Source organism: Myzus persicae, unplaced genomic scaffold (assembly GCF_001856785.1).
Source record: "Myzus persicae strain clone G006 unplaced genomic scaffold, MPER_G0061.0, whole genome shotgun sequence".
NCBI classification, from domain to species: Eukaryota; Metazoa; Arthropoda; class Insecta; order Hemiptera; family Aphididae; genus Myzus; species Myzus persicae.
The window spans coordinates 159,838-178,078 of NW_019103952.1; the positions used below are offsets into that span (position 1 = coordinate 159,838).

At 28.3% G+C, this 18,241-nt stretch overlaps 1 protein-coding gene across 2 annotated transcripts in view; it reads left to right on the forward strand.

Annotated features, from left to right (window-relative positions):
* The window catches only part of LOC111036799, a 29,155-nt gene extending 11,249 nt beyond the window's left edge, over positions 1–17,906 (forward strand). Inside the window, exons 2-7 of one of the 2 annotated variants that reach the window (XM_022318993.1) lie at positions 6,136–6,352; positions 7,471–7,684; positions 9,579–9,730; positions 12,898–13,520; positions 15,286–15,425; positions 17,632–17,906. In XM_022318993.1, the coding sequence (XP_022174685.1) occupies positions 6,197–6,352; positions 7,471–7,684; positions 9,579–9,730; positions 12,898–13,520; positions 15,286–15,425; positions 17,632–17,663 (1,317 nt within the window). In that variant the 5' untranslated portion in view covers positions 6,136–6,196 and the 3' untranslated portion in view covers positions 17,664–17,906. Of the gene's footprint in view, positions 1–6,135; positions 6,353–7,470; positions 7,685–9,578; positions 9,731–12,897; positions 13,521–15,285; positions 15,746–17,631 lie in introns of both variants that reach the window. The other variant, XM_022318992.1, reaches the window with a different exon arrangement.
* Positions 17,907–18,241: the final 335 nt, after the last annotated feature.

Here is an 18,241-nt window from a genome sequence, read left to right on the forward strand (position 1 = left end):
CCGCATAATATATTATTTTAATATTATATTAGGTATATTATATTATTGATATAAATTTAAAAGTAAATATACCGACGTACAGTAGAACGGTGTTCACTGGTTCTTGGTATGAATATTTTAAAAATTACATTCTGTATAAAGAATGATCATTTTAGTATAGTGGAATATTTCAAGTTTCTACTATTCATTTTTTTTTTCGATTCGGTACAACAAAATAACAAAATCGATTGAGAGGCAATTATTATTTCTAGTTGAATATAAAATTTTCTTCGACATTTTAACTTTTAACACTCGTAAAAACTTAATGTGGCTTTACGATGATTTTTTTTTTGTTCCAGTAAGAGTCACTTATTAGAAATCAAGTATTATATGTTAAATATTCAGCTATTCAAAAATTAAATAAATTTTTAACTGAAAAATCTAAAGATTTTTACGAATTTAAATTAAAAAGACATCAAATGCTTATAACAAAATTTTGTTTATGTACTTTTGACACTTCTAATTACCTATAAACAAATTTATGAGGAATCTCGCACTAATTTTTCGAGCTTTTTGGATTACCAAGGAAAATTATATTAACCTATAGATCGATAAAAATCTAAGAAAAGTAAACAATTTCATATGTTTATAAAATAATCACAAAATAGGTGAAATACTTTGAAAACTACGTGTATCATGACTAATAACTATAAATTCAGCATAGAATGCCAATAAATAAATATTTGATGTACATTTTAAATCCCTATTGTATTCATTTTTGAAGAAGATAGGTACAACAAATAATTAAATTATTTCGTCAAAAACTGGTTGACAAAATACATATTCTCGTTTTTTGGTGTTTTTCCAATTTATTTAAGAACTCGTGTTTATATAATGTTTATATATTATCTACTAAATTGTATTACTTATGTCTTATATAACATGGTACTAAAGTCAATTTCATCAACTCATCGCACAATGACATACCTATACCTAATATACATAATAGTTGGAGACAATAGATTGAATGAATAATAAATTAGTAATATTAATTTGGGTTTAATTTTTAATGTTTAAGAACTAAACTTCAAATACGTTTGTGGTTTGTCATTACGTATTATATTAATCATATTTGAGTTAGTTCCACTAGAAAGATTTCTTTTGTAATTACAAACAAAATAGATCTGAAAGTTTGGTCTAAAGTTCGTACTAGCTTTAAATTTTAGCCCAATTTTTTAGTGATAATTTTTAAAAACCAACTACTAAAGGCAGTATACATAATACAGAAAATGTGTGTTGGTAGAATTTCCAATAATTCACGAATTTCGGTGTTGGATAGACGAGCGTGTTCCTATTTATTATCTACTTCCTTAACTATTATTAGTATTATTACGTTGTTATTGAGAATGTTGTGTTATATTATAGACAAATTTAATATAAAATAATTTACCAAAATTCTTATACAATTGTTATGGTATCACATTCAATGGTTAATGGTAATTGGTTAGGTAGGTTACATTAATTATTGCTCACATCATGTATCATATACCTATCTTTTTAGCTTCTGTAAAGTATTTCAATTTCCAACATCTAATCAGAATATTTAACTTCTGAGTATCCTAATGGCTAATACAACAAAAAGATGTGATACATTTTTTTTCATACTAAACATTAAAAGTACCTAGGTTCGTGCTTGTATTTTAGATTCCGAGAGGAGTGATAAATTTGTCATTTCTGTCAATATGACTTAATATTTTCTCCAATTATGCAATATGAAATTCATAAGTTACGACAGGAGTATGTTCGAAAATATTTATTCAATTGTAGTAAAAAGTTAATTTAACGTTATAATAGCTTTTCATTATTAATGAGCGTTGAGCAGCGTGTGTGCGATTTCTATTTTTGACGGATGACATATTCAGACCCTAATTTCTCATAAATTATAATAGTAACGTATATTATTAGGTCTATTATTTCAGTAAATGGTGTGCGAATTCATTTAAAAGGACCCCTGCCCTATTGCTCCCATTCCAATGGATCATGCGGAAATATTATATGTATATACATCCTTTTAATTGGTTAATAAGTTAACAGCAACCTAATTTTCATCCGGTTCATGGCTATAACGTAGTTGTTATACTCAAGCGTATCCGTATGTTATAAATGACAAAAACGACAATAATTAAGTCCCATATACATAAAGTTAATTTAATACTAATAGACATTTTCTGTGAACTGTGGGGATACCTATAGGTACTAATGTTTTTATGAATTTAGGAATCTATTCATTACTTCATAAATACGAAAAAACTGAAAACGAAGGTTGTGCACATTTATATAGAATGTGTATTTAATAATATTGTTTTATAATAAAACAATGTATTCCATTTTGAAGTATTATAACATTGTTAATTAGTAATTATACGAACAATACATTTATACTCTGTCCATTTATAATTTATAGGTCACTACAGTTGTAGGTACATAATATTTTTCATAAATCATCTTATTTTCATCAGTATGTGTACGAAAATGTAATTAGTGGAAAAGATTTATAAAATTTAACATTTATAACTAGTGAATAAATACAATTATTTTTATGAATAGGTAGGTACATAAATGAATTAATATAAATTGAATTATTATTATACCTGAGGGACATTACTATTGAAGAATAGAATGCTTATGAGCATCAAGAATAGTTTAAATATATGTGAAAAATGAACATAATAAAATATTGGCGTTAACATATCTGATTTTTGCGTGCAATAAATCATAAAATGTGTTTATAAAAAAATTAATATAAGTACAAAATACATTTTAAAAAAAAGTGTGTATTGTAATTTATCATATGATAGGTATAAAATAATAAACGATTTTTAAAATATTACAAGCAGAATGTCATTCTGGTTTCTGGCATTTAAATAAAACTAAATTATATGAGTGATAATATCAAGAACATTATTCTACTTCTGTTAATGTTTATAGTTAATGTGTATATCTTATTACCTATCTTAATAGTTACGACTAAATAATACTATTAGGTATCATATATATTTTGTTTATCTATAATGCATTCTCGTTAATATTATTTGTACATAATATTTCAGTTGTAAATAATAATATGATTTCATAAAATGTCATTAATTTAAAGCAACCAACTAATTGATGGCAATTTAAATACATTGAATTCCCTATTATATTGGTACGAATTGTATTATTTATTCAAATATGTGACTTGTGAAGAATTACATTTTTCCCCCATTCTCCGATTTTTCTAATTAAATTTGAAATAATAAAAATAAAATAAAAGATACCTCTAGTTGTTTCTGAATTAAAATAACAAAGCAATTATGGTTGTTTGATATTATTTCGTGTCTGCATCAATTAATCCATTAACTCAAGTTCAAAATTCAAATCATTAACTAATGACTTCTCATTCTGTTCTGAAAATGCAGTAGGTATAATAACATTATTCAACATCACCATTTCGACTTTATTTTTTATTAACAAGTGAAATTAATAGTAATTTGTGAAATAAATGTGTAACTATCATGGTAAATATTATTTATTAATAAATAAATTACTAATATTACGTTCTACATACCGCGCCGGTTTAATTTCAGTATTCTAAGTTAATTTTTGACAAAGGGTATGATAATTTATGTAATTTATAATATTGTGGCAAAGTTTATAAAAATATTATTGGTTTAGGAGAAGCAGTTTGAACAATAATATTCGCTTGAAATCTAAAATAAAATGACAATTATATAATATAATTTTATACCAAAATAAAAATAGTATAGGTAGGGAATCAAAGGAATACCTACACTAACTGATAAGTTATTATATGCATATAATTATCATCCTATGGAGTGCATTTTATTATTAGTTGTCGCAATTATTTTCCCATAATCTATAATAACGGTACCTGCCCTCTTAGCCTTTTTATCTAATCTTGAAGTAAAATTTAAAAAAATATCATAAATAGATAAAAACTATTGTACTCAGTGTTTAATCAAGGCTTTTCAGGACCTTAACATTGCAAATATAGGTATGTAAATTAATTATAATTTTATAGTTTTGTTAATTGAATGTAGGACCTATAGCCATGGACTAATATTACAATGTTATATATTTTATACATTTTAAACTAAAAAAACAAATTTAAATGCTGACAAAAATTAGCTTAATTAATATTAATAAGTATACCTGCCTATATTCATAATTCATAATTCATAACTAATAAATTATAAACGGAAAAATATAAAATGATACACAATTGATAATATAGTCATTAAATTATATAATATAATATTATTAGTTAAACAGATTTTGTTTATATTAATTTGATTAATATTGGCATTAAGTACTAATGTTTTATTTTGAGGCAACATTTCTTATAAATTATAATAGTATGCATATAAATTATTAGAAATTGAAATGTATACGGTCAAAAGTAAATGTACATCCAATTTGGTATGTATAATGATATAATAAATCTACTAAATGCTTTGCGCATATAACTTATCAATACCTATTTTATAAACGTATTTATTGTTTATTATATTTATATGTTATACCTAACTTTATGAAATACTTATTTGACTTATTTTTATTTTTCTCAGATTTAGTATAACATGCCATATGATTATATAAATAATAATTATGTATATTGTATATTTAGATATTATTTTGATTGATTCTACATTTTATTTCTAAATATTTTATGAAAATATTAATTTTATTTTTAAAACATGCTTGCATGCACGCGCTGAACAACTAAGTATAGATACCTATTTAATCAGTAATGAATATTTTATATCGAAATCAACAATTATTATATTATTAACATTTACAAAAATCGATACTGTGGGCATAACTATGTTGTAACTTATAAGTTAGTTTAGAACTACTAATAAGGAAGCAAAAAAGTCAAATATTTTAAAGTGGTCGCAAACGCTATATTTATTCTATTACTCATTATACTCAATGGTTATGAGGTATAAAATATAAATTCATTGGATTATAAATTAAATGTTATTGTTACAAATAACTGATTAAAAAAATATGCAATAGTTATAAACATATAGCCCACACCCTCGACAAATATAGGAAAAACATTACATCAAGTTAATGTTTGTGCCGGGTACTAAACTTCAAAGTGTAATGTGTAGCACTGAATACTGATTATTAGATTGAACCAGAGATAAGTTGTGTAATTTGTCATTTTACCTTTGTTAATTTATTTACTATTATTTTATTTGCTAAAAATTGAAAATGTCTACAAAAAATATGAAAAATATAAATTGTTTTATTGTTTTGGTATGCGTAAACCATTGTAGTTCAGATATATTTTATATTTTTATACTACTATAATAGAGATAAAAAAAATATATGAAATACTATTTTTTTTATCTACCTGGCTGTTTTTAAGCCGATTTATGAAGGCATTAAGAGAACTGTAGACTCAAATACATATGTATAATATTATATGTTCGTCACGGAACAACTACCATGGTTATATAGTTCTTCTGATTACGAGGTGACTTGTAACTGAAAAACATGTGTGCTTAACATCTCAATAATATAAATAACGTAATAAATAACATTTTTGTACTAAAAATAATAATTTTTTTTGAAGGAAAAAACATTACCGGAAACAAATTTGTGTTAGTAACCGTGACGGAAAGTGTATTGTTGAATGGATACCAACAAATGGGAATGTGATAAAAAAATGTCTCAATGTCAGGACCTATTTATATTATTATCATTAACCTTCAACATTTGTTGCTTCAAAGCACCACATAATAATGCTTAGAACCAATAAATCATAATTTGTAAATATTACACCTGAAAAGGTTAATTTATCCATAATTTATAAACACTATAAAATCATTTAATAGGTATCTAATTGTTAATTAGCTAAATATATTATATTGAGTACATAGCACGTGGATGCTATTGTCTATTAGGTATTAAGGCATATATAATGTAATTACATACAACATACTGTTATGTATTGCCCAAGAGTCTAACTATTATTTTTATTAAAATGTATAACTATTAGGCACCTATACACATGATCATGATAAAAAATAAATGCATAATACAAATTCAAAAATGTCACTAAATCAAATTTTTTCATTTTTATAGATATCAAATCACACAACACTGGTGCAAAGTCGTGAAAAAGTAAAATCATATAGATGACTTGATGTGCTTAAGCTGGATTCAAGCATGCACCGCCATACACCTGCTGTGGAGTGTGCTGTATATAAGCGTTGGCGCTGTCCAAATAGTTGCAGGCATATTTTTCCTCTTCACGATACCTGTTCTCAGAATAGGATCAAACATATGGACAGGGTCTTGGGTAAATATAACATCATTATGATAATAATATGTGAGAAATTTATGAAACAGATGACAAAATTATTTGATATAAAAAAAATCCGCGGAAGTCGCTCGCCTTAATTGATACTTACTGGTCACTGTTGAAATGGTCTTATTAAATTTGAATTCAATGACATAATCGAATGGAAAAAAAGTGTGTAATGCTCAACCTTGATTCCTGAGGATAAGTCATACTTTATTTTTATTTTTATTTCTATTAGTGTTACGAAAGATGTTGAAGTATTTTTTTTCCGAAAACAGCTAGTGCACGTATTATTGATACCAAACTTATAAGTCGATACCAACGTACGATAGGACGGTGTAAATAGTAGAACCTATAAAATATAAATAGCTTAAAACTAGACTAAATATTTCGTAAATGTCAAAGTAAGTACATATTATAGAAAATAATAATACACATAATGGCAAATAGTTTCAATTACAACCAAATAATTAAAATCATAAAATGAAAAATTGTTTATAATTTCGTCGAAATTCGTATCTACGTACAATTGTATAAAAAAAAATGTGACTACAGTTTTCGATATTGCTCTAATAATAAATTATGAGGAGCCTTGCATTAAAATATCCAGATTTATGACTAAGAAAAAAATGTTTTTAACATAAATTGAAAATAACTAAAAAAAAGCCAACATCTATTGAAAAATATCTTATCTCCAGAAAATTCTAGTATAATTATTACTTGGTGCAATATCATATATCCATCTTATTAATTTTCAATTGTAACAAATAAACAAAATCAATTTTGCGAATATACTATATACTGCAGTTACGTAAATATTCCCGTTATTACTAATTTTGATTTGCTTTTCTTTATTATTTAGAAAAGTACTGGGGATTTTTACTTTCGTCTCCTCAAAGTACAAGCTTTTGAAATTTCGAAAAACCAACACATTGATAGCTCTACTTAAAATCTATGACGATGTAAATAATATTAAACCAAATATTGATCAGTTCAACTTTATAGCTTTTATCGTTCAGTTTTAAAACACACCTAGATTTGTTTCATTCATTAATACTTCAACATAATTTTATAAATAAATTAAACGAATTAATATCATAATTTATTTTTCACAGAACGTGTTCTTTGGAGTAGGAGGAGCAGTTTTCTCATGTGTAGGTGATTGGACTTCGGCAAAACAACGAGGGCTTTTATGCCTCACTGTATCTATCCTGATCATGAACATCGTAAATTTAATCATATTGGAAATTGGAGAATGGAGATATCTAACACCTGAATCAGTCAAAGATAGCATGTCAAGAGAAGGCTTGGAAACGTTAATTTTATATGGTAATTATTATTGTTTTTTTATTTATATATATATATATGTACAATAATATACTATATGATATTTCTTTAATTCAATTTCATATATTATGCAATACCTATGTATAAAGTATATGAATACTAATCCCCAGTCCCCACCGAGATGACTCGGGTCTAGAAATTTGAAGTCACATTATATAATATCACCATTTGATTGACAGAATTCAATGATTTATTTTTTTATGATAATTAATTACACTAAAATATTAAATTATCTTACCACGAGTATTGTGTAAGTTATAGGCACGTATAATTACATATAGGCAGAGTAACAAAAATAATAAAAAATTCTAATAGAACTAATAGATTTACAATATTATGTTGGATTGTCATACTACAATTCAACAGCAATAACCACTCTACATATTTTTTTAATAACTGTATTGGCAAATTATTAGTATTCATAATAATTAAAAATTTTAGAGCTAAGTATTTCAAAATGTCTACCCTGATTTGTTTTTTTAAGACCTTTTTAAAAAAAAAAGTTTGGTTTTTGCATATTTTGTATTTACCTCTAGTGAATAGTAATATATTGGGTAGAAATAATTGTGGTTTTTCAGATGTATAACAATTATGACTTTCAAATACATTTTTACTGGTGGCACTTTTATAAAAATTATTCGTTGGATATTTTTGTTCTTTATTGAGCACCACATAAGATTTTGACACATTTGAAATAATATGCATTATCGAATGCGCACTACTCCGACCTATTTTACCATCAAAGATAAATGATTACACTAGTACTAAATTCACTTTGCGCAATTTTATCGGTCCTAAACTTGATATAAATTTCTTAACTAACATTATTTTTTTTTTTTTTGCATCTCATATTGCTACTGGTTTTAATTCCTAAATATTTAAAAGTATTGTATATAGTCAGCGATTCGCAAGAGTAGTTATTTCATTGTATTCGGTATACCGTATACTAATCATTGTGAATTTTAAGCTTAATTTCGGTCAGTGTAGTGTGTTTTCCATTAAAAAGTGAGCAAAGTATAATGTTTTTTTCTTCTAAATTTTGGAATTTTTTTACTCACTGTTTTTTTTTATTATTATTAATTTTAAATCTTTGATATGTCTTTCCAAGAATCACCTGAACGTAGCACAAGAATATCATTTGCAAAACAAGTACCTAATTGGATTTTTAACAAAAGTAAATTAATACAATTTATAGTTGTACCTGCCTAATGTATTTGTATTGAAAAGTTTAGAAGAGATTACGATCCTTCCTTATTTTACGACGGGAACTAATATATTCATTAATGTTAACGCTTTTTATTCCAATTGTTTAAGTAACAAGAGACAAACTTTAAAGCATTATCGCGTAAACCTAGTTCTTTTGATTTTTGTAACAGGATATTATGATCAACAGTGTCAAATGATTTAGATACGTGCGAATAGTCAGTGACCCATATTAATGTATTAGCAATTTCGTACCTATCTATATTATGTTGGTATGATCAGAAAAAAAACCTTTGCTTACAATCAAAACAGCAAAAAAATAGTTTAATGGTGTTATTACCGATAAGTGATAGGTAACTATTATTAATATCTATGAACAGTATGAAGACAATACTGATTACCTACCAGTATAGGTACATTATTATATATTTATTTATCATACTTCAGTACATTCATTATATCCATACAACCATTGCTTATGAAATGATTACCTATGAATTTTATAATCAATGATATAACTAATGATGTTTTAATAGTTATTATATCGTTAGATTAATTTTTACATAAAAAAAATTTGTCTATATGTGTGTACTTATATAAACTTTTATGAATATAGTTAATAGTTTGGTATGATATATTATAATGGATATGATATTATTTACTTGTTTTACAGCTCGTTACACTACCAGTATAAGTACGTTAGTAGCCATAATCGGCGCATTTTTCGATTCGCAGATAACGTTTTGTTGTATGCTACGTGTGGATAAAACACAACAAAATGCAGAACCAGATAACAATTCAGATGTCGATTACATTATGCCAAGGGTATGTTTTCAATTCTTGTGCTTTTCTACATAAAATAATAATTCTACTTTTTATATACACTTAGAAATATATTATATTATAGCAGTGAGGTCAGGAAAACTACTTACAATCGATCACCGAAAACAATAAATAAAATACTTATAACTTATATAACAAAATATATATATTATCAACGAGTAAAATATGTTTCTAATTCTCATTGTAATGGCCGATGTGCAATGACGAACCTAACCTAGCCTAACCTTGCTCTATTTTTAATCCAATAAATAGTATTTGTTGTAGAAATGTATTAAAAACAATAACATAGAAAAGAAGGTAAAGTAATCCAAAGTTTCTCGAAATATGTCCTGCAATATACAATGAGTTATAACAATATTTCCTGTGTGCAGGTCATTCGCCATGACAACCAAAGTAAGCAGAAAAGTTGTGCGCTACTGCATTATAAGTTATATAAAACTATAGGGAAAATGTCGAAAAAATTTCACGCACTAAAATTCAAACATCGTAATATAATCAAAATTATTATAATTTAAAAATGTATTAACGTCAGTTACTTTTATCGAAATCGATACAAATCATGTAGGTAAGTAGGTAACTATGAATAATTTATACTTTTGTGGAATAATAAGTCATTATTACCAATAGGCCATAATCACATGAATTTTAATCATCGATAGTTACTATTATATTGACCCTAAAATATAATGATAACGGTTTTATGACATTGTTTTTGTTTGACTTCTCTTGCACTAAATACAGAAAACAATTCAGTAATAATTTACAAAGAAAATGTGTTTATTCTCCGTAGTTAAGTATATTCCACAGGATAGTATTTACCTATCTTTATACTTTCTGACTCACATTAAACTATTACACAATTCCTATATTTCAATTTCCATTGTTCAGCATTATCAATACTTATGGTTTTCCAGCGAGCCTATATTTTGTAGTTTTTAAAACGGTTAATTATCATTTAAATTATTACCTTTTTTTAAAAAAAAACCTTAGATCATTCTTGAAATTTTATATGATGTAACATGATTACTTTTGAAACACTAATTTTCAACATAAGCTGTGAGGTAAACCGTAAACAAATAACAACTCTTTCGAGACCGCTTCTCAAAATATATTATTATAAGCATAATAATAATAATATGATATTCATAGGGCATCCTGATTCCTATAATTGTTCAGCCTATTTACTGTTGGAAATCCGAAGTCCGCAAAATACAATGTACCTATACTTGGGTTCATATTTTGTATATTATAATTTTAAAAAAACAATACGCATTCCATGATTGGTACAATTTCGAAACTTGTCGATCGAGTAGATGTAGGCACCTAAACTCTTTTTCCGCGTTTTCGAAGAAAGACGGTTGCGTAATTAAACCACATTAATTAAAAATTATTATGTTATACTTACGCTATACCATTATGGTAATTGAACAGTAGGTATGCTGTGCTACATGTAGGCATAAGTAGGCACGCCAATATCAGTGCAATGGCGTGTGCCGATCTAGCGGGTCGTCAAGTTAAAAAAATGTGTACCAATTACATCCACTCTGTTTAACGAAACAAGCCAAACCTGGATTATTATCCTGAATGATTTTTGAAATGAAAAACAGTTACCTATTTGATATAGTTTCCGACGATTATCTATAGCACACTAGTGCAGCGAAAACGTACCAATTGGCTATGATTTAGGTACCTATAGTGTTGAAGATAAAATTAAATACAACAAAAATGTAGTACTCTTAATCTAATACTCGCTCTGGGTTTCGGCATCCCAACGCCAATAAATGTGTCACGGAGGTGTCTAAAAATCAATACTCTCTGCACTCTCTGCACCTAAGTATTGTTCGATAGCCAACATTTTATAATGTTATTATCGTGTTAGATTTGAACGAGTGAAGAAATTAGAAGAATGCATTTTTGTTTGGGTGTGATAGAACGTAGTTGACCTTTTATTTTTATTATTTTATCAAAACGTTTGATTCAAAGTTTATGGCAATTAATAATGAAAAACATTTCGAAAAAATCTGATTTCTAATTTTTTTACGCGTTTGTATAAAATAAGCCAATTAATACTCGTGGCCCAGTTTCTATTTTCGATAACCTATAATCAGTAATCTTGCAATGCATAGGAAATAAATCGGTAGACCAGGTAGAGGTGGGTAGAGGTACTCATGTTTTGCATTGTTCGTAAAATGTTGTTGCGATTTATAGTATAGGTATTTGTCGTTTCTATACAAGAGCCCTAAAATCCGCACAATTAATGTCATCGTAAAACAATTGAAACAATTTATTGAAACCTAGTTATTGTTTCCACATAATACGTACCCAATAGTTGAATAAAGTGTATTAATTTGTACCAAGCAATACAATTATATTCGCTTTTGAGAGGGTGGATGTAAAAAACGTATTTCACAAAAAGCTCAATATGTACATATATTATGATAATTCATTTTTATAGACTACCTATTATGTGAAAATATATATTGTCAAGAGCACCGAAAACATTTTTTTTTACACATCAAAAATAGGGATGTGTAGCGTAATACTTTTGTTAACTGCATGTGCCCTTAAAATTAATCTATGCTTCATTTTAAATATTACTTTCCTCATACATAATTTCCCAAACCCATTTTTATTTTTTGTTTCAATTTCATTAGTATAATAATACAGCAAATGTTATTAAAATTTGATAAGACAAAATTCGGTTACCTAGTATTCATTATCATTGTCTCATAAGGATAAGGTCATAACAAACTATTACTTACGTAACATTTAGAAATACAAATTCTGGATGCCGATCTGCAAACACATGTCCTGTTTGACTTACATTTGGTTATGATGCAATGATATCAAGCATATTCTTGTGTCCCTGAAATACCTATTATCTATATAGTAAATCTGCCTCCCGGAGTGATATTGTTTTTTTTTTGCTTGACCTGTTGATTCTACTGCAATGATAACATTGCTTAGACTTTTTACGGAAAAGATGACAATGCCTATAGGCTCAATGATATCATCATTTTCTTATATAGTGTTAGGAATATCGTCATCATTTCCAGGAATTGTCGTCGTTTCCTAAACCACCAATAAACCCGGTAACACAATATCATAACTATATAACTGACCGTACGTTCCGTGGTTGATCCGTGTAGGTTAAATCGGAGTGCGTGTTGCGGTCGAACAGCACCGCCAGGAAAACGTCGGACAACAATTACGGCCGCTCCTGGGTGTTCGAGGCGGACGGCACTGCGGGTCCGGGCGGCTGTCCTCCCGTGTACGCGTCCACCGAATCGCTGAGCGCACTCGATCACCGGCTCCCGGCGGCGGCGGCCGTGACGTCGGGCGCGGCCGTGTGCAGCCGGACGGTGACGCTGAAGCGCAGGGCCAAGCCGGTGACGCCGGTGGTGATCGTCGAGATGGACGGCACGGGCGGCCGGCCCACGCAGCTGATGACCAGCTTCTCGCGGACACCGTCGCCGGTCGGCCTGTCGGAGAGCTCGTCGCAGGACTCGGTGTCCGCGGCCACCGTGGCCGCCGCGCCAATTTACGAGTGCCTGGAAAAGCTGACCGAACCGTCCGTGTACAGGTCCCGCTTGAACACCGCCCTGTCGGCCAGCATCCAGGAAGCCATCGCATCCGGCGACCGGCCGCCCAGGAGCCTGTCGCCCAGGCCACCGCCCGCCGCCGAGCCTGTCCAGTACGCGTCACTGATGGAGGAGTTGCAGAAGACCATCGGCAACAGACTCTCCAAACACGTTGAATCGCCCGAAGAGAGGTGAGTGGAAAATCAGCCTCCGTTCCGAAATCATACATTTATACTGCAAAATGATATTCACCGCAAGCATACCCACCCCCATTTATTTTAAATTGATGAAACGCAGTCACTCAAAACTTGATTTTTAGAGTTTTGAAGTATGTCTATAACTTAATTGTATCTTATAAAATACGATTCTCTCGAATATTTGTGATTTAGTAAGGAGTGACCTGTGGTGTGCAAACTTCTGTTTTTCAAAAGAGGACCCCCCCCCCTTCCCTTATGAATTATTCAGCATATGATTTTTTTTTTTAATTTATTGATCTTAATCAAAATTCTTACGATTTATTTCCGTACTGTTAAACATTACATTATATACTATTGTACTGACTAAGGAGTACGAATTATAACAAATTATAATATACGTAAGTTTTGAACTCTAACGAAAAAAATCTGTGAATTATAAAAAAAAAACAGTATTCGTTTATATATTTAATTTTGCCCAAATTTTTATATTTTAAAATAGCTATAGTAACATCTTATGAAGAACTTTATGTTAAATTTTAAGGTTTTTAACCATACGATTATTTCTTATCGATAACCATAGAAAAAAACTACAAAAAAATCTAAATTTTCAAATGCCTTTAATAATTTGAAAAAGATAATATAAACAATTGGTGAAAATCTCAAGTTCTATGGCTATTCGTCGATCGGACAAAAGATGGTTTAATGATGGTTCAAGAATGTTGGTGTAGGTAACTACTAACTATAGGTACCTATTATTGTTTCAATTCTTTTAAAAAATGTTTTATCAATAAGTTTGTTCATAGTTTATTTAAAATATTTTAGTTGCAATTTTGCAGTACAAATATAGTGTGATATAATATATCTATTCAATAATATTGATAAAATTTTTTAAAAAAACCACGTGATTACTGAACAAAGTATAGAAATGAACATTATATTATATTATATTTTCCACATCGTGAACCACGCCACCACGGTATTAGACCATGAAACCATGACATTGTCTTTAATTGTTCGATGCTATAACCGTGTGGTGGTAAGTTATCTAGATTATTATTGTTCGTTATAATGATATTATACATCACAGACCACAGGCTATGTTTTCAGACAGGTATCGTGTCAGAGCCCCGGGATCCTCTAGTTCAATGTGTTCATGTTGGGGTTGAATGATGACTTCTTATCAAAATAAGTTTTATGTTTTGTAATTTTAATTTATTTAACTTATGATGTAGTATGATGAATGAAGTATCATTTTTAATGTGTGGAAGGAAGTAGCCAGTGGGGAAAAAGTACCCTAAGAATTGACAAACTGTGATACATTTTGAGAGTACTTGCAGGTATATGTTTTTTCAAATTCCATCACCTCTGCTGTTTTTATTATATTGAGTGGACCATGGTTGGTTTTTGGTACCAATTTGAAAAAACTAAGTATTGGGGTGATTTTTGAGATACATTTTTAATGTAAACATCTGTGGTAGATATTCGTCGGGTTGCTACCGTTAAAGTACCAAATTGGCAAGATATTCCAGAATTATCTGATTCTACGGTTATGCATGCGCATAACGCTCGTCTATAAATTATTACATTGAGTCTCTAATAACAATTTTCCTTTTTTATTTTTACCCTCGAAATTATCTTTAAATCCAAAGTACAGCAAGGTGCTGTCAAAAGTTTTAACATATTATGCCATATTGCATTTACATACATTTTCAAAACGAAACAAACATTTGACTTGTGCATGTTTTAATATATTTTATAGGTTCCACGCCGATTTGGACGACGCACTACAGGACATCCAAGATTTAGAATCTCCAAATGGCCATAGCAATGACCGGACGGATGACAGTAGCGATAGTGACGCAGCCAGCATGAAGACCACAAGAACAGTTATACTGAATGGTAAGAACGCTGATGACTTAGGTTACGTATCGATGCGCCAAGATTGCGCACACTTGTTGAGCGTGTACGACCAAGTTGAATGCGAATTGCCAGAAGAACTGCCCGAAGAGACAAACAACAACACGATTGGGTTGGATGTCACGGTTAAGAGTTCTAGTAAGGGTTGGAAGTCGTTGTCAACAATGTTAAAACGAAAACATAGAGCTGCTCTAACTTTAATACCCGAAATCGAAGCATCCATTATAAAATCTGAATGCTTGGCATACTTGTCAGAAAAAGAATTGATTGAACGATACGACCGTAATAAATTGGTACACAGGGTAAGACGCCACGATAATTACGGTGATAACGGTGAATGGTGATGGTGTATAATTATACGCGTTTGCATGTCAACGCTCAATATAATATTAATGCCCTTGGGAAAACATTGATAAATCCGGATGTACTTAATAAGTGCCTATTGGTGCTTTAATTACATATTATTTTTTTAAGTTTCCTAAGGTATAGTCATGATTTAAAATTGAAAAGCATAATTTATTTCATCAATATGATGTACCTAGTGCTATGCAGATTTAAAATAATATAAAGTTAATATCGTTGTTTAGAAAATGTTCAAATCAATATCTTAGTATTTTGTTTTTCATAAATTCTAATTTGGGTCTTTAAGTTAAAAACTAAACAAACTGCAGGAAATAACTAACTAACTGGTATAATTTAATTGTAGGTAAGCATTACTTTATAATTGAATATTTGAATTATTATTATAATATAATATGTCTCTACAAAGATTTACAAATGAGGCAATAAGATATAATATATTATAATTTAAATATTATGATAACATAGTTCATACATTATGCAACGTTTGACAATCATTTTGCATTTTTCATCAAATAATTAAAATATTAAAAATATTAACAATACATTAATCAAAAATAGTGGTAATAATTATATTTTTATTAACATAATTTCAATAACAAATTTAAACATTATTTTAATTGTTTATTCAAAACATTGCTGCTGATGCTTTTTACAAGTAAACACTTAATACAGCTATTGGAATATATAGAAACACCACGTGATGTTAAAAAATGTATATACCTAGGTATCAGGTATGTATGGTCAAGTGATAGGTATATTAATTAAAGAAGAATTTTCAAAAACATACATACAAGAATTAACCATTTACAATGTAAAAACAAAATTATTAATGAGAATAATTCTTAAATTCTATAAACTAATATTATATGTACACATTTTTTACAGTACCCCATAATAATTATGGATAGTAATACACTGAAATATAATTATTAATGGCAGAAACTCAATCAATATAAGAAAAAAAAATAAAGATGAATTAAATATCGAGTTTCTGTTAGCGAAAGGTGTTCAACTTTTTATTTACAATTTATATTTTGAGATATTTATATTTATATTAATCTGAAAAACATAAAAAATTAAATAAGTTTAGTCGTTTGTAGTATATTTTAAAAACAACCCGATATTCCAAGATTCCATATTATAATAAATACGTTTTTTAATATGCATACTCCAATAGAAACCTTACCATTTTCAACTAGGGAGTTGATTTTAATTAAGCCTTCATAATTTATTTATCATGTATAATACAAGTATCATGATTATGAGCAAATGTCTTATGTAAACACAAACAATAAATACTGAAGGTTTTTAATTTATATTGTATTAAACTGGCACGCAACTAACTTGAATAGAACCCTTTGGCTTTTATTGTGGTAATTATTTACATAATGTGTAAGAAAAATAATAACGTTACTGGTGATGGTTTGAATTAAACAAAATCTCTCATTGCCCATAGGCATAACTGCATTAATAGTGTTAATGATACATGATACAATGATTATAGTATTATGATAATATTATATTATGAAACAACCGAGAGTGAAATATGTACCTAAGCAGTAGGTACCATAATGTCTCTATTACATGTACGGTGTATACCTACTTTATAATTATTTTTCTCATAAAACATAATTAAATTGAAATAATATTCCATTCATTCGGTTAGCCGATAACAAAAACAAAATCATTATCATATTAGTTATATTAAGTTGTTAACATAACAAAACGGTGGCTATTAAAACATAGAAATGCAAGTTACAAGGATATATGTATTGTCTTTAATATATTACATTACGTAACGATATTTTAAAATTTTAATTTTCAGCAAATCGAAGAAAAAGTTTGGAAACAAATTAACGGTGCTTCGGAGACCGATTCCCCTTGCTGACCGACTGATGAATTGTTTATTTGGTTATTTAATTGAATTTATATTATTATTATTATTAGGTATAATTTTCTATATTGTATACAAATTTTTATTTTGTGTTATTGAACCTATTTAAAACGGTGGTATACAAGCAATCCTTCTTAAACTATATGTTAAATGTTATACCTACATCCGATTTATATTATATATATTATCATAAAATAAGAACTGCATAATATATTATATTTATCATATCTTTCAATCATAATTCCTGCTAAAAAATAAACAGAAACAAAAAATTAAAAACAATAATTTATTATTATTTAACATAAAAAACGATATCACGTTATTTATATATACAATGTACGATTATCGTTAAAATATTTTCTCTCTAGGTTATTATAATGTATATCTCTATTATACATATTATATACATGAATTATTATTTATAATATATCTATAAATGTTGTTCAAGTTCGAAAAATTGTGTTCGAAAAAATATATACAAAAAAGACTAGTAGACTATATAGTTTTATTCTCAGTTAGACTAAACTTGCGATTTATTATT